At 39.8% G+C, this 20,690-nt stretch overlaps 1 protein-coding gene across 1 annotated transcript; it reads right to left on the reverse strand.

The window, feature by feature from the left end:
- Positions 1-364: 364 nt before the first annotated feature.
- On the reverse strand, positions 365-20,026 carry LOC133649855 (dual specificity protein kinase CLK1-like). The gene is made up of 13 exons (XM_062046533.1): positions 19,848-20,026; positions 16,605-16,697; positions 16,437-16,525; positions 13,949-14,075; positions 13,798-13,864; positions 8,218-8,331; positions 7,979-8,145; positions 7,811-7,905; positions 7,614-7,743; positions 7,458-7,540; positions 6,444-6,523; positions 1,956-2,046; positions 365-1,870 (listed from the first exon to the last, which is right to left on the reverse strand). Exons 2-13 carry the CDS (start codon positions 16,639-16,641, stop codon positions 1,718-1,720), a joined length of 1,233 nt encoding a protein of 410 aa, XP_061902517.1. The 5' UTR covers positions 16,642-16,697; positions 19,848-20,026; the 3' UTR covers positions 365-1,717.
- Positions 20,027-20,690: the final 664 nt, after the last annotated feature.

Consider the following 20,690-nt stretch of genomic DNA (forward strand, 5'->3'; position numbering starts at 1 on the left):
TATATATATATATATATATATATATATATATATATATATATATATATATATATATATATATATATATATATATATATATATAAGAGTAAGTATCTATGTGTGTGTGTATATATATCCATCCATCCATCTTCCATCGCTTTCTTTCTTTAGTTTATTTCGAACATGAACACACTTACATCATAATACATCACACAATTTCACACCATTTCATTTTACATCATGCCCAAAAAGGAGTAGGAAGAAGCAAAGCTTATTTAATCCTACCCCTTTCCCACTTCAAAGCGTTTACAAATATATAGAATCATTTACTGACCTTTTCATATGATAAAATAACATCTATGAATTAGTATACACAACAGTTTTGTAATATGTAATTAATTAATTCAGTCATTATTTACATACTGAGATGAAGAATATCTTATTTTCAATAAGGTTGGAAGCATTTCTCATAATTCTTCTTCTTTCTAAGCACTATTATATTATAATAAATATGCATATAGCACACATAAAATGACCCTATTAGTTTGATAAAGCAAAATGAACTAATTTATTCACCATTATTAACAAGAATAACAAAACAGAAAACCCAAAAAATACTTTCTCTTTGTTTTGCAGGTTTTTACCATTATGCAGGGTGTTCAAAGTGCGATCATTTGTGGCCCACAAAAAACAATTAAACACAACTTGTAATATTATTTTGCAGGATTAAGGCCACACTGAAAAAAAAGGCAATGGTGGCTAGAGGTGGGTAGATCAATGCAAATATGTATAATAGTAAAGTAGTATCTTTATCGGATTACACTTGCATGATGACATATATTTTTCAGTTAATTTTCATATTTGTTTTTTTTGTTGTGTTGTTTGAATATGTTGTCAATATTTTCATATTGTTTACAAACTCTGGAAATAAGTTTTTGGAAATAGAAGCTCTTTGGGGCTAAAATTCCGAAAGTTTGGAATGAGAACCAATAGTTTTTGCTTTGGTACTTGGTTTTGCACTATCAACTTTATGTCTTGCTCAATTAACTGTATGTACATAGAAGGGATACATTTTGTATTATGTTGTTGATATTGTGATATCACATGTTCACAAAGTGCGTTGATATAATACACTTTCATTTTTTTTGTTTGCCCATAATGTTTTATTGTGATTTTATTGATGATCAACAAAACAAAGGCAAAAATCACAAAATCCTTCAATGATATCAGGAAAAAAAGGTATCAATATCAGCAATACTGGCCTTGTATTCACTTGGTATCAAAATTCGTAGTCGCGCCACACATTAAATGTAGGCTGTTTTTTTTTCTTTTACGGAATAATTACATTTTATTCATATGAATTAATATGATCAGTTAATGATTAGTAAGTAATATTATAATCAATAATATTTTAGATTATTTATTATTCCATCATATATTTACCTACATTGGATTGTTTTTTAATAAAGCGTCTTTCAATTTTTCTGCATGCTAAATGTGACGACCTGATGTCAGTAAGTGACAGGAATGCTAATAACATCATCCATCCATTTTCTACCGCTTGTCCCTCTCGGGGTCGCCAGAACCTATCCCAGCAGGGCCAACACACACAGACAACATTCACACTCACACACTAGGGACAATTTAGTGTTGCCATTCAGCCTATCCCCAGGTGCAATAAATGGATATTGAGACGCGGCAGGTTGAGGTAGATGTGGACCGGGTTTCTGTGCGTGCGTTAGCTTCGCTTCTTCTTCTGCGTCCTCATGGGGCTGAAGAAGGGGTGCCACAGCGCCTCCTCCAGGGTGATGCGCCTGCTCACGTCGTACTCCAGCATGCAGCCGAGCAGGTCGAACAGCTGCCGCTCGCCCTCGCTCTTCCTCTGCAAGTGCTGTTGAGGGACAAGACGCACTCTTCCACTTCCTGTTGCTGCGGCTGATGATGAATGCCCGGGCCCCGAGTGGACCAACGCGTACCTTAAGAGGTTTGCAGTGTTTCCTGACGTATTCGCCAGAGGGGCTGCTCTCGTCGAAGTCCAGTCGCTGGTTGTGTACGTAGTGTTGTTTACTGAACACAGTAACACACACAAACATGGGTACAACAAAAAGATGGCATCTTAGCATCTGACATTCCACTGTAGTACTTTGGTCGTCATGTATTCATTCGCGACCATAAGGCTTGCATTTCCATTTAAAGCAGTGGTTCTTAACCTGGGTTCGATCGAACCCTAGGGGTTCGGTGAGTCGGCCTCAGGGGTTCGGCTGAGGTCAAAACACACCCGACTCATCGTGTAAATACAAACTTCTCCCTATCGGCGTATTACGGATACGGCAACAGCTGACTGGTTTGCAGGTGTGTAATTTGTTGTGAGTTTATGCACTGTGTTGGTTTTGTTGTTTGAACAAGGTGATGTTCATTCCACGGTTCATTTTATGCAGCAGTTAAAAAACATGGTAACACTTTAGTATGGAGAACATATTCACCATTAATTAGTTGCTTATTAACATGCAAATTAGTAACATATTGGCTCTTAACCAGTCATTATTAAGTACTTAATAATGCCTTATTCGGCATGGCCTTATTATAACCCTAACCCTCTAACCCTAACCAAATAACTTTAAATTAAGTCTTTATTACTTAGAATATGTTCCCCTAGTGTCCTAATAACTCTAAATTAAGTCTTTGTTACTTAGAATATGTTCCCCATACTAAAGTGTTACCAAAACCATATTCACCATTAATTAGTTGCTTATTAACATGCAAATTAGTAACATATTGACTCTTAACCAGTCATTATTAAGTACTTAATAATGCCTTATTCGGCATGGCCTTATTATAACCCTAACCCTCTAACCCTAACCAAATAACTTTAAATTAAGTCTTTATTACTTAGAATATGTTCCCCTAGTGTCCTAATAACTCTAAATTAAGTCTTTGTTACTTAGAATATGTTCCCCATACTAAAGTGTTACCAAAACCATATTCACCATTAATTAGTTGCTTATTAACATGCAAATTAGTAACATATTGACTCTTAACCAGTCATTATTAAGTACTTAATAATGCCTTATTCGGCATGGCCTTATTATAACCCTAACCCTCTAACCCTAACCAAATAACTTTAAATTAAGTCTTTATTACTTAGAATATGTTCCCCTAGTGTCCTAATAACTCTAAATTAAGTCTTTGTTACTTAGAATATGTTCCCCATACTAAAGTGTTACCAAAACCATATTCACCATTAATTAGTTGCTTATTAACATGCAAATTAGTAACATATTGACTCTTAACCAGTCATTATTAAGTACTTAATAATGCCTTATTCGGCATGGCCTTATTATAACCCTAACCCTCTAACCCTAACCAAATAACTTTAAATTAAGTCTTTATTACTTAGAATATGTTCCCCTAGTGTCCTAATAACTCTAAATTAAGTCTTTGTTACTTAGAATATGTTCCCCATACTAAAGTGTTACCAAAAACATATAACTTTGTCTTGAATTTGAATTTTTTTTTATTACTAAAGAAGGGTTCGGTGAATGCGCATATGAAACTGGTGGGGTTCGGTACCTCCAACAAGATTAAGAACCACTGATTTAAAGCCTTCTATTTATTTTTGGATGCTCTTTTGCATGAAGATGAAGACGCAAACTTTAAAACATTTCCAACGAGGAGGTTTTTAAAAAATGCCTGTAATTTGTTGCGGCTCTGCATGAGCGTGTCCCTAAAAGAAAGTAGCCTATATATATGCTACAGGTTATTCATTCGGGGCCGCCATTACAATAACGTCAAGACCCAATATGCATCTAAAGTAGCGGTGGAAGTTATTTCAATTCAAAAGGCCACAAATCTGTTTGCAGGTTTGTGGCCAAGGATCTGTTCTGTGCCCTTTTTAGTTTCTATATCACAAACAATGTTTTTAAGAGCAGGCTTAAGACCCACCTTTTTGATTTCGCTTTTACCTGATATTATTTTATTGAAGTCATTTGTATTTTACTTTTTATCCTATTAGTTATGCAAGATCTTATTTAGTTATATTTGTTTATTATTTATTTATTGTATATTCATTTTATTTTTATTAATCTTCATATGTCTTACTTGTATTTTATTCTTTATCGCTATTCATGGTTCTTACTATTTTACAAGTTTTATTATTTTTATTTTCCAACGTTCCTCAGATGAGCCATCTGCCTAAGGGGTTATCGGCCGTGCTTTTGGGGGCGCTTTTGTGTCAGCGTCCTGGTGGCCAGGGCCGGCCCGTGGCATAGGCCGTATAGGCAAATGCTAAGGGCGCCGTCCATCAGGGGGTGCCAAGCCAGTGCCACAAATGTTGGAGGAAAAAAAAAAAAAAAGTTGGTACTATTATTTCTAAATACAAAAAATAAGCCCACGTTAATTAAAATGCAAAGTAAAGCCTATTTAATAGAAATATTATTTGTTACAACATTACGCCCTCCCCCATTCCCCCGCACGGTGCGCCCCCTCCCTTCCCGTATCATGACTCTTACCACATCAAAAAATCAACACAAGATGTCAAAACGGCCAAAACTGTCAGGTGCCCAGGGAAGAAAAAATAGAAAAGAAGAGGAGGAGAAACGAGAAAAAGACAGAGGTAGCAGGTAGGTAACGTTAGCCTACATTAAATTATTTGTCTGTTACAGAATGTGATAGTAACCTGGCTTTTTAGCATTAAGCTAATGTTACATGATTCGGCAATTGCTAATCAATAAATAGCTAGTTCTGTTTTAACGTCGGGTTAATATTGTGCAGGGGGCTAAATTGTTATGGAAAATAATAATGTAACGTTAGTTAATTACAGTACTCCCACCTTACATTCCTCAGGGACATTTGTATTAGATCTTTTAAGCAGGTGTTTTTTGTTTATATTGTTATTGCCTTCTGGTTAGCTAATGTTTGCCCTGCAGGTAATAGTCACTTTTCCACCACTTTATATATTAGGTATAGTTGTAAGCCTAGTTGTTAAAGTGCACATCATTAATGTTAATTAAGCAATATCACATGAGAGGGAATGCTGTTTTTTAATTTGAGCACTGCTGTGATTCGGTTAAAGATAATCATAACATAACATTCTCATATAATATGTTAATTTGCTTTCTTTAAGTAAAAAAAAAAGGTCAAAGACAAAGCTATTCGGTTTCTTGTGAGTATATACACTTCACTGCCGACGTGGGGGGGGGGGGGGGGGGGGGGGGGGGGGGCGCCACCTAAAATCTTGCGTCGGGCGCCAGATTGGTTAGGGCCAGGCCTCCTGGTGCAGATGGCTCCTGTGATATAGTGTTTACTCACATGTCTCCTCTGTACTCAGCCATGCAATCATTGGTCCATATAGTTGCATGTGTGTGTATGTTGTGTGTGTTTGTATTTGTGTTTGGTATCTGTGGTCGTGCATATCTATGTGATAATGGGGGATTTGGGTCACCGAAGTATTTTTATTAACTTTGTGTTTTTTTTATTTTTATTGTTACCCTACAACTCTGTGTTTGGTACCCTACATATGTATTTGATACCCTAAAGCCGCGTTTGGTACCCTACAACTGTATTTGGTACCCTAAAGCAGTGTTTGGTACCCTACAACGATATTTGGTACACTACAACCGTGTTTGGTATCCTATAACTACATGTGTGTTTAGTACCCTACAACAGCGTTTTTTGATTGTTACCTTACAAGTCTGTGTTTGTTACCCGAAAGCCGTGTTTGCTACACTACAACTACAAGTGTGTTTAGTACCCTACAACAGTGTTTTTGATTGTTACCCTACAAGTCTGTGTTTGGTACCCTACAACTGCATTTGGTACCCTAAAGCAGTGTTTGGTACCCTACAACTGTATTTGGTACCCTAAAGCCCTGTTTGGTACCCTACAACTGCATTTGGTACCCCAAAGCAGCGTTTGGTACCCTAAAACCGTATTTGGTATCCTATAACTGCATGTGTGTTTAGTACCCTACAACAGCATTTTTTGATTGTTACCTTACAAGTCTGTGTTTGGTACCCGAAAGTCGTGTTTGCTACACTACAACTACATGTGTGTTTAGTACCCTACAACAGTGTTTTTGATTGTTACCCTAGAACTCTGTGTTTGTTACCCTACAACTGTATTTGGTACCCTAAAGCCGTGTTTGGTACCCTACAACCGTATTTGGTACCCTACAACCGTATTTGGTACCCTAAAGCAGTGTTTGGTACCCTACAACCGTATTTGGTACCCTAAAACCGTGTTTGCGTTTCTTTTATGCATGAAAAGTGCTTTATAAATAAAGTTTGATTGATGATTGATTGAAAAGGGACTTGGACTTAGCTGTATATTGATGACGCTGTCATTTATGTGTATGTTTTTTCCCCCCTGTGTTTCAAGTGATGCACAAGCTACAAATTGATTTGCAGTTATCATATTCAAATGTTCTTAAACTGTTCCTACGCAAGGATTAAAAACATTTGTGTGACCTGGTGAGTTTCAGCAGGTGCGGAGGGATTGGTCCTATGATTTTCTCCATCATGGCTAGATGTTCTTTACTGTCGTGGGTCTGAAACAAAGAGCACAAAAGATGCGGCGAGCGTTACCATCTCTGGGACAATCTGGATGAAAAACACCAGCAAATTGAGGAAGTTTTACAATAGGAGTGATAACGTGTAGGACAGGCTTGGGCAATTATTTTGACCCGGGCGCCAAATTTAGAGAAAAAAATGTGTCTGGGGGTCGGTATATCTGATTTTTAGGAACACTAATACAAAAACCTCAAAATAAAATGCTAAAAACGTTATGACAGACCGCCTTAAAAAATGGAAGGGAATTTTAAATTGTTTTCATAGAATGAGACATCCAGAATGTACATGAAAATAAAGAATTTGGGATTTACAATACTAACTATGACCGATAAAACACTGAATATTGACCAAATATGAACTTCACACTCCCTCTTGATTGACATATTTTACAAACAAGGGAAACGCAACAAAAATGCAACAAACCCAGCGAAATATGAACGCGAAGGGTAAATAAAAAAAACCCCAACTAGAATCTGATACATCTGATATATCACTAAGCTTTAGAACTTTGCTGTAAAAATCTCCTTCCACGTCTGTCTTTGACACCCGCATTTCAGGCTGGCCGCTCTGGAAACGTTCCCCACCCACACTGCTTGGTGCCTCGTCTGAGCTGCTGTGACTTAAATTACCATAGTAACTATTTAGATTACCATAGTAACTAATTAGATTACCATAGTAACTAGTATATCATGCAAAAGCGCAGATTCCAACCATTGAAATACTTTGTATAGTTCAAGACTTACGGTCAATTGAAAACACCACTGCACATAATAATAGAGCAGCTACAGTTTCGATCTTAAAGATCTAAAAACAAATACTTAGGAATGTCCGGCAGGCCAGATTGAAGAGCTCAACGGGCCGCATGCGGCCCACGGGCCTTAATTTGCCTAGGTCTGGTGTAGGATATGGTACCGGGAAGAGTGTCTGTCCAAGATAGTACTCCATGAGAACGCAGGCCAAACTCCAAACATCACATGACTGATTCCAGCCGAGATCTGACCACAAAACACAACATGTATTATCATAAGATGAATTATTAAGCATAAATGTTTGTGTGCATCTGTTTACCTAGTATGATCTCCGGAGCTCGATAGTGGCGAGTCGACACCAGCGATTGATGGTGTTCATGGTCGAACGTGGCGGTTCCGAAATCCACCACCTTAACGTCCAGACTCCTCATCCTCCTTTCGTCACGTTTCTGATGCGCACAAATGCAGTAAAGACGTCAGGCTTTACTATCATACTGGGCAGCGAAAGACCTTTACCGTGTCGTTGTTGTACTCCAGGTTGTAGTCAGAGCACACAAAGAGGATGTTCTCTGGTTTTAGGTCAGTGTGGGTCAACTTATTACGATGCAGGACTGTAACCAAAAAAAATCAACATCTAGTTCCTTCCAGGCTGTCCCAATTTCTGACAAAACACTCCTCACACACAGCTGACGGCTTTAAAGATCTGGAAGGCCATGTCTCGGATCTGGTCCACGCTGTACGGCAGGAAGTCAGTCTGGCAAAGGACCTCATAGGTGCTGAGGCCCAGCAGTTCAAACACCATACACACGTGGCCTTGGTGCTCGAACCATTCCAGCATCCGGACACAGGCGCTGGCATACGCCAAGAGAATTATTATCAAAGAAAACATCACAGATTTTTATCTCTTCCGAAGTTGTTCTTACAATCTGTTGTCGTCGTCCAACATGTTGATCTCTTTCAGGACTGTGATCTCGGACTTTGCCACTTCACGGAAGCTTTCGAACTTCCGCACAATCTTCACTGCTGCACGCAGGCCTCTGTGATAGAAAAAAAAAAAACATTGCAGATGCTGCAAGAATGGATCCTTGAATCATAATTTATGGATGTGGAGGTTGCCCCCTAGTGGGTTCTCTGGACCACCACACACCGACATGAGAGCCCAGTTCAGATTCACAATGAAGTTTTATTTTTCCAAATAAAGTCTTTCTGTTGCTTTTCAGCAATTGTCTGTTCGTCTCTGTTCCACTCTCGCTCTCACTCCAACTCCCACTCCACCACGTCTCTCCTCCTGGCTGCTGCTTATAACAGAGCGACAGGTGATTGAGGCCAATCCTGGCACACCCTGCTTAGCTGAAGTCCCGCAGGCCATGCCCCCCTCCACAATTTACAATATAGTGCACCTAAAAATAAGCCGCACCTACTTACATTTTTTTCCTCATTTTATTTTGTACATACAGTACAGGCCAAAAGTTTGGACACACCTTCTCATTTCAATGCGTTTTCTTTATTTTCATGACTATTTACATCAGGGGTCACCAACGCGGTGCCCGCGGGAACCAGGTCGCCCGTAAGGACCAGATGAGTCGCCCGCGGGCCTGTTCTAAAAAAAAAAAAATTTGTCCAGCTTTCTTAGTCGATTATCATAATTTACTGAGCCTAGATCTTCCAGATTTTCTGGGACAACAACACCAAGTATGTTAACTGGTCCATCTGTCCACAAAACAGGCACTTTGCATTCCATTCGAAAGGACGTTCCCTTTAGATTTCCGATCCTTAACATTTTACATTTATCATAATTAAGCTTAAGGTCAGATTGCTGTGAAAATATGTCCAAAAGATTAAGAATGTTCCGCAAACAATGAGGAAAAATCTTATCTTTGTGAATCAGCCTTTTCTGACATGAACTTCATCAAGAACAAACACAGAACACGCCTCACTGATGCACATCTGCAAGACTCACTCAGAGTTGCAGTGTCAAGTTACACACCAGAGTACAGCACACTAGTTAACAGCATGCAATGCCAGGCTTCCCACTAACTGACAAAGAAACAGAAAACAGATTTGGTGTCCAGTTCAAAGTGTGACATGATTTAAAAATTTGAGAGTTTACTTTTGTATTTTACATGAGTTATTATTTGTACAAACATGGTGCAAAGTAATTCATGATTTGTTAAAAAATGTTAGTGGCTAGCTAGTTAAAATGGGATATTGTGATTTCACAAGACTGTCTTAGAAGTGATCATTTGAAAATGTTCAATTTGAAAAATGTGCACTTAGAGAAAATATAAAAATAAAGTGTTGCATATTGATATTTATCTGTTTCTATATATATTTATTGTGAGAAATCATTAAGATGATCAGTGTTTCCACAAAGATAAATATCATTAATTATTAATAATAACAGAGTTAAAGGTAAATTGAGCAAATTGGCTACTTCTGGCAATTTATTTAAGTGTGTATCTAACTGGTAGCCCTTCGCATTAATCAGTACCCAAGAAGTAGCCCTTGGTTTCAAAAAGGTTGGTGACCCCTGATTTACATTGTAGATTGTCACTGAAGGCATCAAAACTTTGACACCTGTGAAGTGAAAACCATTTCAGGTGACTACCTCTTGAAGCTCATCCAGAGAATGCCAAGAGTGTGCAAAGCAGTAATCAGAGCAAGGGGTGGCTATTTTGAAGAAACTAGAATACAAAACATGTGTTCAGTTATTTCACCTTTTTTGTTAAAAACATATCTCCACATGTGTTCATTCATAGTTTTGATGCCTTCAGTGACAATCTACAATGTAAATAGTCATGAAAATAAAGAAAACGCATTGAATGAGAAGGTGTGTCCAAACTTTTGGCCTGTACTGTATATAGGCTGCATACGTTTATAAGTCACAGGTGTACACATTGAAACATGAAATATTTACACAGGCGCTTTTGTTTATTTCACAAATTTAAGAAAAGTAGTCTACCGGAAAAGTCACTGAGCACTATCTTCATCCTCCTCCTCTTCCTGCGCATTGAAACTCCTTAAGTTGTCTTCACTGGTGTCCTTGAACAGACTCAGAATTGCTTCGTCCGACATTTTCTCAGCCTCCATTTCACTTTCACTTTCGTCTCAAGGCCAATTCGCTTCTGAGCTTGTGCCGTCTTCTTTAACATGCAGCAGTCCAACCTTTCGATACCCGTTGGTGGTAATGGATTTTTTTGACACTGCGCCACGCTCTCAGGATCCACTACCAGACTTGGGCAAAAATTGTTTTGCACATTCGAACAGTTTGTGTGAATGATTTCTCGCCGCTAGTCATCCAAGCCTCCCACTCATAATGGAGTGTGACCAGTTCAGCAATTTCGATGGTCTGATATGACGGAGCTACATTTATTTGTGGCATAAAGCTCGTGAACCCGGAAACAATCCATCACTTAGCGTCATTATTGTATAAGCCAGGGGATGTCAAATGTATGGCCCACGGGCCGGATCAGGCCCGTGAACAGGTATTACCCGGCCCGCGGGATGAGTTTGCTAAGTATAAGAATGAGCCACAATTTTTGAATGAAAGAAACCGCTGTTCTAAATGTGTCCACCAGATGTCGCAATAGCAATTCTTTGTAGATTATGCTACATATGTAAAAAAAATAAACCACATGTTAGTGCACCGTCGAGGAAAATGAGCAAACTACATAAATAACATCCTGTAATTTGATTTTGATATTATTTTTTTTGTCTTGATAGATTGAAAATGAACACAAATAAGTTGACTGATGAACATTATCACATCATTTATTCAGAAAGTATAAATAACGTCAAATAAAGATAGAATAGTTTTAACTGCAACACGTAAGTGTAAAAAAACAACAACATTAATTTTTAAACAAAAAAACAACAATCTGAAGTTGTTTTTATTTTTAAGTTATCGTGCCGTGATTTTACCAGTCTGGCCCACTTCGGAGTAGGTTTTTCTATATGTGGCCCCCGATCTAAAATGAGTTTGACACCCCTGGTATAAGCCAATGTTTCCTAATCATAGGGCCGGTCCATTGTTGGGCCGTGAGCGCCCCCTAGAGGGGTGCCAAAAAATTATTGTTTTTTCAGTTGTGGTCCGTATGGGCCGCAGCGGCACTCAGTTGTAATACACTTTTCCACCACTTGTAGCAGTAATGACACAGAAGTGTGGCCCTTAAAGGCCTACTGAAACCCACTACTACCGACCACGCAGTCTGATAGTTTATATATCAATGATGAAATCTTAACATTTCAACACATGCCAATACGGCCGGGTTAACTTATAAAGTGCAATTTTAAATTTCCCGCCACACTTCCGGTTGAAAAAGCCTTCTGAGGATGACGTATGCACGTGACGTAGCCCGGGGAACCGAGGTATGCCTTCCCCATTGAATACAATACAAAAAAGCTCTGTTTTCATTTCATAATTCCACAGTATTCTGGACTTCTGTGTTGGTGAATCTTTTGCAATTTGTTTAATTAACAACGGAGGCTGCAAAGAAGAACGTTGTAGGTGGGATCGGTGTATAGCGGCTGGCTGTAGCAACACAGCAAGGACTACTCACTTGGATAGCAGACGCGCTAGCCGATGCTAGCCGCCCACCGGCCACCGCATGGATGATCGGGTGAAGTCCTTCGTCGCGCCGTCGATCGCTGGAACGCAGGTGAGCACGGGTGTTGATGAGCAGAGCAGATGAGGGCTGGCTGGCGGAGGTGGAGCGCTAATGTTTTTATCATAGCTCTGTGAGGTCCGGTTGCTAAGTTGCTAAGTCAGCCTTAGCGTCGTTAGCAACAGCATTGTTAAGCTTTGCCAGGCTGAGATCTATTAACAGTGTAGTTACATGTACATGGTTTAATAGTATTGTTGATCTTCTGTCTATCCTTTCAGTCAGGGATTTATTTATTTTGTTTCTATCTGCATTTGAGACAGATGCTATCACGTTAGCTCATGCTAAAGAGCTTCGTCGATGTATTGTCGTGGAGATAAAAGGCACTGTGAATGTCCATTTCGGGTTCTCGACTCTCATTTTCAAGAGGATATAGTATCCGAGGTGCTTTAAAATACAAATCCGTGATCCACAATAGAAAAAGGAGAGAGTGTGGAATCCAATGAGCCAGCTTGTACCTAAGTTACGGTCAGAGCGAAAAAAAATATGTATTTCACTGCATTCTAGTCTGTCACTCTAACGTTCCTCGTCCACGAATCTTTCATCCTCGCTCAAATTAATGGGGTAAGCGTCGCTTTCTCGGTCCGAATAGCTCTAGCTGCGTTGAAAACAACAGGAAAATATGAGGGAGTGAACAACTGACAACGTCACGCTACTTCCGGTAGGGGCAAGGTTTTTTTTTATCAGAGACCAAAAGTTGCGAACTTTATCGACGTTCTATACTAAATCCTTTCAGCAAAAATATGGCAATATCGCAAAATGATCAAGTATGACACATAGAATGGATCTGCTATCCCCGTTTAAATAAAAAAAATTCATTTCAGAGGCCTTTAAGTCATAGAGAAGTTTCTTAAGCGCAAAAATTATGACTAAAGTGGTGAAGCGGTCTTTTCATTTGCACTTCAATTTTCTGACAGTTTAATTAAGAAGCGTATATATTATTAATATTATTACTATCCATCCATCCATCCATTTTCTACCGCTTGTCCCTTATTACTAATTCAATTATTTTAGGACTGCGAAATCCCTTATGCAGTATATTTGGTTGCTACTTATTGACCATACTGACCTTAGCCTAAGATGTATGTGTTGAATAAAATATTGATCTTAGTGTTTAACACATGGTTTCGTATCATTTGACAAGGTTTATACTGTTAAACTGTGTGTAAATTAGATACAATTATTGAATACGATCAAATTCAAGCGTAAGATTACAAATTTAGTGGTAATATTTAGGTGGCCCCGGGCTCCTCTGTAGTGGAAAAGTTGTGCCTCGATGTCAAAAAGGTTAAGAACTCCTAGGTTAGCCGCATGGTACAAGGACTGGGAAAATGGTTGCGGCTTATAGTTCGGAAATTACGGTAGATTTAGTCAATATTTGCACCTGCTTATTGTTAGCTAAAAACCTAAGGGGCTACTAAATCATAGTGGAGGGTCCAAACAGGATCCTGTAGCCTGAAAGACCTTTATGGAACCTTCTATTGTGTGTTGCACGAAGGATGTAACAATTATTACCATTTCAAATTTCAACTATTACAGAACCGTATCTGATTACCGCACTTTGAAATATTTGTGGCAATACTGCTCATTTCCTGGAGAAGTAGCTGGCTTAAATACTAACATGAATACAAGACACATTGTTGAGCACATTCAACAATATTGTGATAATAATGAACCGTGATATGAATGTATCACACCGTTACATACCTAGTAGTGCCTCACACACAAAAGGAAACTAGAACTCTTGTTTAGAACCGGGCCTCATTTGTTTCATCTGGGATTCACCAACAACCAAAGAGGTAAAGCCCCTTATTTACCATTTGTACCAAAAACATAGCTTACTTGTCACGATCAAAACATTCCACAACCTTTCCAAAGGCACCTGCTCCCAGTGTAGAGACCACCTCATCTGGGAACAAACACACAATTAGTGACAGGACTGTTGGCTCCACAATTTGGGTTCATTTGTCCAAAGACCAAAAACGTCACATACAGCGTTCCTCAAGCAGGAGGCCAATGTGGTAGACCAGGTGACCCTCTTCTTCTCCATAGTCGCAGCTCTGACCAGCTTGACTTCTTCGAACCTCGTCGTCATCGCTACCAAGGTAAGTTGACTCGAGCTGGAACCAAAGGGGAAAGTGCTAACCATCCGAGCGGCGTTCTATCAATCACCCAAACCTTATTATTTCTGGCTCATTTTTAGTGCAATGTTCTGTGTACCATGTATTAAAGGGGTGATGCTTTCAAAGTCTTTTTCCAACCAAAATTAGTTTCATGTTTTTATCTGGTTCTGCCAAGGTAGGTGTTTGGAAGATGAGGAAGATCTAGACTAAGAAGACCTGGGGCCGTATTTATCAAGCTTCTTAGAATTACTCCTAAGAAGTCTGCTAAGAGTTGACTTATGAGTAAAGAAATTCTTCGCTGAAAGCTGCACTTAAAAGTTAGATATGAAGCGTCTTACTCACACTTTCAGCGAAGTGTAGGTCTGGGGCCGTACTTATCAAGCTTCTTAGAGTGCCATTTTACACTTAAGTCCTGAAAATTTGCGAAATTTAGTCCTACTCTCAAACTTAAGAATAAAAGCTTTTTATCAACGTTCTTAAGTCTAAGAATCCCTCCTACTCTCCACGATATTTAAGAGACCTTCAGAGGTGTCTTAAGTGGTTAGGAGTTGCCAGCAGGGGATGGTACTGAGGTGAGAGACGTGCGCGAACGTTCATCTTTGTTTGATGACGAGCAGCTGATCAAACGGTATCGTTTAGACAGAGCAGGTATTATTTTTGTCACAGATTTAATAATTTTCGATTCCTTGTTGATTTCTGCATGTGGCTGCAGTGGACTAGTGTATATAGAGCCACCCACACCAGTTTCAAATTAGTTGCCTAATTAATGAATTGGAAAGAAAATGTTATGAGAGTAGCTAGCTAGTAGCTAGTAGTAGCTAGGTTACAGCATGTGAGGTGAGTGACGTCAGTGAGTGTGTGGGCGAGAGAAGAGAGGGAGCGGTATTGTGAGTGCGAGCGGGGACTAGTTTGTTTTGTGTTGGATTGGCTGTGTGCAAGCAATCAATAAAGCAAGATTTGCAACTAATCGCCGGACTCATCATTTACTCTAAAGTCGTCCGCTGTGGAGACCCACTGCCGGGTAAAGTGAAGGGTGTTGCCCCGAGCATACATCCTGGAGAAGTGTCTCCCCTGCGCTCTTCGACTACGGTCTGGGAGCAGGAAGCAGGAAAGGTGCAACAAAAAGGAAACATTTATTTTTGATTCATTGCCAATATTGTTTGTTTGTTTTGTATTATTTTGTAGTTTATTGTCAAAATATACACTCCCATTGTCCACTTAAATATTTCTAAGATATTTCTTTATTCTTAGACAAGGGATTCTCTTCCGTGATTGCTCATTTCTATGGACACAGAAATTACGTCACCTAAAATTCCGTTTACGGCTCATAGTAATGTCGTAATTCAGCTCTGAGTGACACTTAAGATTCAGTCCTACACTTCGCTGAAAGTGTGAGTAAGACGCTTGATAACTAACTTTTAAGTGCAGCTTTCAGCGAAGAATTTATTTACTCTTAAGTCAACTCTTAGCAGACTTCTTAGAAGTAATTCTAAGAAGCTTGATAAGTACGGCCCCTGAATCTTAAGTGTCACACTCAGAGCTGAATTACGACATTACTATGTGCCGTAAACGGAATTTTAGGTGACGTCATTTCTGTGTCCATAGAAATGAGCAATCACGGAAGGGAATCCCTTATCTAAGAATAAAGAAATATCTTAGAAATATTTAAGTGGACAATGGGAGTGTATATTTTGACAATAAACTACAAAATAATACAAAATAAACAAACAATATTGGCAATGAATCAAAAATAAATGTTTCCTTTTCTTTCCAATTCATTACTTAGGCAACTAATTTTAAACTGGTGTGGGTGGCTCTATATATACTAGCCCACTGCAGCCACATGCAGAAATCAACATGGAATCGAAAAGAAAACCAAACTGGCGAGAGGAGGAGACACTGTTGCGTGATGTTGCTGATGAGATGACGCCCCTTATTAAATCTGTGACAAAAATAACACCCGCTCTGTCCGAACGATACCGTTTGATCAGCTGCTCGTCATCAAACAAAGCCAGGACATCCTTCCGCTCCCTGAACGTTCACGCACGTCTCTCTCGCCTCAGTGCCATCCCCCGCTGGCAACTCCTAACCACTTAAGACACCTCTGAAAGTCTCTTAAATATTGTGGAGAGTAGGAGTGATTCTTAGACTTAAGAAAGTTGATAAATAGCTTTTATTCTTAAGTTTGAGAGTAGGACTAAATTTCGCAAATTCTCAGGACTTAAGTGTAAAATGGCACTCTAAGACGCTTGATAAATACGGCCCCTGGTCTCACAGGATGAGGTTAAGATAGACCAGTGAAGAAGGCAGGCATACAGTGAAAATCAGTAACACCAACATTAAGAAAAACCTACATACCGACTTGTGCGTCTCCGTGGAGCTGTGTTGGCTGCATTGGTCTGTGCTACCGGTCTTTGTATGAACTTCTGTGTTGGCTGCATTGTTGTCTACCAGAAAAAAAGACTGTGTTGATTTATAGCTGAACAGGGAGTGAAAAATGACTAAACAACATCCATGGAGAAATACCTAACAAGTAACCAAATTCCTCTTCCTTCCTGCCCATGGTGCGGATTTTGGTTTGGGTAGCCCTACTTTACCTCCAAAAAGAGCTGCTTATACCTGGACAGGTGACAGATCAGGTCAGCACATTATGCATGGTTGCACCTTGATTGTACTTCAAAGACTTCTTCCCGCCAAGGGGTATGGTTCAAATCAGTTTGGTATTACTGAATTTGTCAGATGAATTATGTACAAAACCCAAAACCAGTGAAGTTGGCACATTGTGTAAATCGCATTCAATTGAATAGACTGCAAGACAAGATATTTAACGTTCTAACTGGTAAACTTTGTTATTTTTTTTGCAAATATTAGCTCATTTGGAATTTGATGCCTGCAACTTGTTTCAAAAAAGCTGGCACAAGTGCCAAAAAAGACTGCGTATGCTCATCAAACACTTATTTGGAACATCCCACAGGTGAACAGGCTAACTGGGAACAGGCGGGTGCCATGATTGGGTATAAAAGCAGCTTCCATGAAAAGCTCAGTCATTCACAAACAAGGATGGGGCGAGGGTCACCACTTTGTCAACATATGCGTGAGCAAATTGTCGAACAGTTTAAGAACAACATTTCTCAACCAGCTATTGCAAGGAATTTAGGGATTTCACCATCTACGGTCCGTAATATCATCAAAAGGTTGACGGAATCTGGACAAAATCCCTGCACGTAAGCAGCAATGCCGAAAACGTTCGATCCCTCAGGCGGTACTGCATGAAAAAGCAACATCAGTGTGTAAAGGATATCATCACCTGGGCTCAGGAACACTTCAGAAAACCACTGTCAGTAACTACAGTTTGTTGCCACATATGTCAGTGCAAGTTAAAACTCTACTAAGCAAAGCGAAAGCCATTTATCAACAACACCCAGAAACGCCGCCGGCTTCGTTGGGCCCGAGCTCATCTAAGATGGACTGATACAAAGTGTAAAAGTGTTCTGTGGTCTGACGAGTCCACATTTCAAATTGCTTTCGGAAACTGTGGACGTTGTGTCCTCCGGACCAAAGAGGAAAAGAACCATCCGGACTGTTATAGGCGCCAAGTTCAAAAGCCAGCATCTGTGATGGTATGGGGGTGTATTAGTGCCCAAGGCATGGGTAACTTACACATCTGTGAAGGCACCATTAATGCTGAAAGGTACATACAGGTTTTGGAGCAACATATGTTGCCATCCAAGCAACGTTATCATGGACGCCCCTGCTTATTTCAGCAAGACAGTGCCAAGCCACGTGTTACAACAGCGTGGCTTCATAGTAAAATAGTTCTGGTACTAGACTGGCCTGCCTGTAGTCCAGACCTGTCTCCCATTGAAAAAATGTTTGGCACAATATGAAGCCTAAAATACCACAACTGTTGAACAACTTAAAGGCCTACTGAAATGAATTTTTAAAAATTTAAACGGGGATAGCAGATCCATTCTATGTGTCATACTTGATCATTTTGCGATATTGCCATATTTTTGCTGAAAGGATTTAGTATAGAACAACGTCGATAAAGTTCGCAACTTTTGGTCTCTGATAAAAAAAAACCTTGCCCCTACCGGAAGTAGCGTGATGACGTTGTCAGTTGTTCACTCCCTCATATTTTCCTATTGTTTTCAACGCAGCTAGAGCTATTCGGACCATTACCCCATTAATTTGAGCGAGGATGAAAGATTCGTGGACGAGGAACGTTAGAGTGACGGACTAGAATGCAGTGAAATACATATTTTTTTTTCGCTCTGACCGTAACTTAGGTACAAGCTGGCTCATTGGATTCCACACTCTCTCCTTTTTCTATTGTGGATCACGGATTTGTATTTTAAACCACCTCGGATACTATATCATATTGAAAATGAGAGTAGAGAAAGCGAAATGGACATTCAGTGCCTTTTATCTCCACGACAATACATCGACGAAGCTCTTTAGCATGAGCTAACGTGATAGCATCTGTCTCAAATGCAGATAGAAACAAAAGAAATAAATCCCTGACTGGAAGGATAGACAGAAGATCAACAATACTATTAAACCATGTACATGTAACTACACAGTTAATAGATCTCAGCCTGGCAAAGCTTAACAATGCTGTTGCTAACGACGCTAAGGCTGACTTATCAACTTAGCAACCGGACCTCACAGAGCTATGATAAAAACATTAGCGCTCCACCTACGCCAGCCAGCCCTCATCTGCCCAGCTCATCAACACCCGTGCTCACCTGCGTTCCAGCGATCAACGGCGCGACGAAGGACTTCACCCGATCATCCGTGCGGTGGCCGGTGGGCGGTTAGCATCGGCTAGCGCGTCTGCTATCCAAGTGAGTAATCCTTGTTGTGTTGCTACAGCCAGCCGCTATACACCGTGACCGATCCCACCTACAACGTTCTTCTTTGCAGCCTCCATTGTTCATTAAACAAATTGCAAAAGATTCACCAACACAGATGTCCAGAATACTGTGGAATTATGAAATGAAAACAGAGCTTTTTTGTATTGTATTCAATGGGGAAGGCATACCTCTGTTCCCCGGGCTACGTCACGCGCATACGTCATCCTCCGAAGGCTTTTTCAACCGGAAGTGTGGCGGGAAATTTAAAATTGCACTTTATAAGTTAACCCGGCCGTATTGGCATGTGTTGCAATGTTAAGATTTCATCATTGATATATAAACTATCAGACTGCGTGGTCGGTAGTAGTGGGTTTCAGTAGGCCTTTAAGCTGTACATCGAGCATGAATGGGAAATAATTCCACCTGAAAAGCTTCAAAAATTGGTCTCCTCAGTTCCAAAATGTTTACTGAGTGTTGTTAAAAGGAAAGGTCATGTAACACAGTGGTAAAATGCCCCTGTGCCAACTTTTTGCAATGTGTTGCTGCCATTAAATTCTAAGTTAATGATTATTTGCAAAAAAAAAGTTTCTCAGTTCGAACCTTAAATATCTTGTCTTTGCAGTCTATTCAACTGAATATAAGTTGAAAAGGATTTGCAAACCATTATATTCTGTTTTTATTTGCGATTTACACAACGTGCCAACTTCACTGGTTTTGGGTTTTGTAGTTATCACCATCACGCCTGATCAATGTTGACCAGACCCAAACCATACTCAACTGAATCGTATTGCTCGATGGAAACGGAGCAAAAAAAAATAGCAACCTTTAAACACACAAGTGGAGTCAAGAGGGCGTATGTATTTGTAAAAGTATATTATGGTAACCCCTAACCCTGTTAACCCCTAAACCCTACCTCACAAGATGTGAAATGTTCCTCGGTTACACGCCCGTTATCGGCGCTCCTGCTTCATTTATCCACAGAAAAGAAGTTCAAGTCCACGTCCAACGCGGGACAAGGGCGTCGGATGTTTGCAGCTAGTAAGTCCGCCGTGAATCCTCCTGGTATTCAAAGCTCTGGCCATAGGCTCCCCAGACTCCTGCAACACTTATTGCAGCTTCTCTGTTTTCAAAGCTATACATAGTCTTTAAAGCCCTTCACACGATCTCTCTTTTGCTAGAAGGCTCTGCACAGCTTCCTCGAGGCCGCCGTCTTGTTTACTACCCCCCATTGAGCATAGGCGTGTAGCCTTCAGAGAGGCGAGAAGAGAATGTGAAACTATGATGGCCCCTTCAGGGAAAATAGGTCATTAGGCAGAGGTGTCACTAGCTTTTAAGGACAGGGGGGGCTTAGCCCCCAGGAGTTGCACAGGATGCAAGCGAACGTAGCGCACAAGCACAAAACTTCACAAACGGCTAACAAAGACTTAAAAAATAATCATTGTTATTATTATTATTTCAGTGGGTTTATTTTCAATGTGTGTTCAGTACAACAACAAACATGGGTTTGCACAGTGACATTTTGTTTACAGCATCAACAAGAAACAATGACTTTGCATGATCCTTCAAGATACACTGAGACACAATGAAAGTCATGGCATTAGCCTCTATGTTATTACTTCACAACATAGAGGCTAACGCCACCACTTTCGCTCACAATACAATAATTGTTTGTTCCCAAATATTTTGAATTTGCACAGATTACATTTTGAGCACATATGTGACTAAAATGGTTGTAAATTCAAGCCCTGGAAATATT

This window comes from Entelurus aequoreus, linkage group LG05 (assembly GCF_033978785.1).
Source record: "Entelurus aequoreus isolate RoL-2023_Sb linkage group LG05, RoL_Eaeq_v1.1, whole genome shotgun sequence".
In the NCBI taxonomy this organism is placed as follows: Eukaryota; Metazoa; Chordata; class Actinopteri; order Syngnathiformes; family Syngnathidae; genus Entelurus; species Entelurus aequoreus.

What these genes read in the sequence shown, in the direction of transcription:
- LOC133649855 (XM_062046533.1), bottom strand. Translation starts at nt 16,641, where the DNA reads ATGGGCAGGAAGGAAGAGGAATTTGGTTACTTGTTAG. An exon ending in CCTCCTGCTTGAGGAACGCT is followed by an intron (nt 13,865 to 13,948) that starts GTATGTGACGTT and finishes GTTTGTTCCCAG; the next exon opens with ATGAGGTGGTCTCTACACTG. An exon ending in TTGGACGACGACAACAGATT is followed by an intron (nt 8,146 to 8,217) that starts GTAAGAACAACT and finishes GGCGTATGCCAG; the next exon opens with CGCCTGTGTCCGGATGCTGG.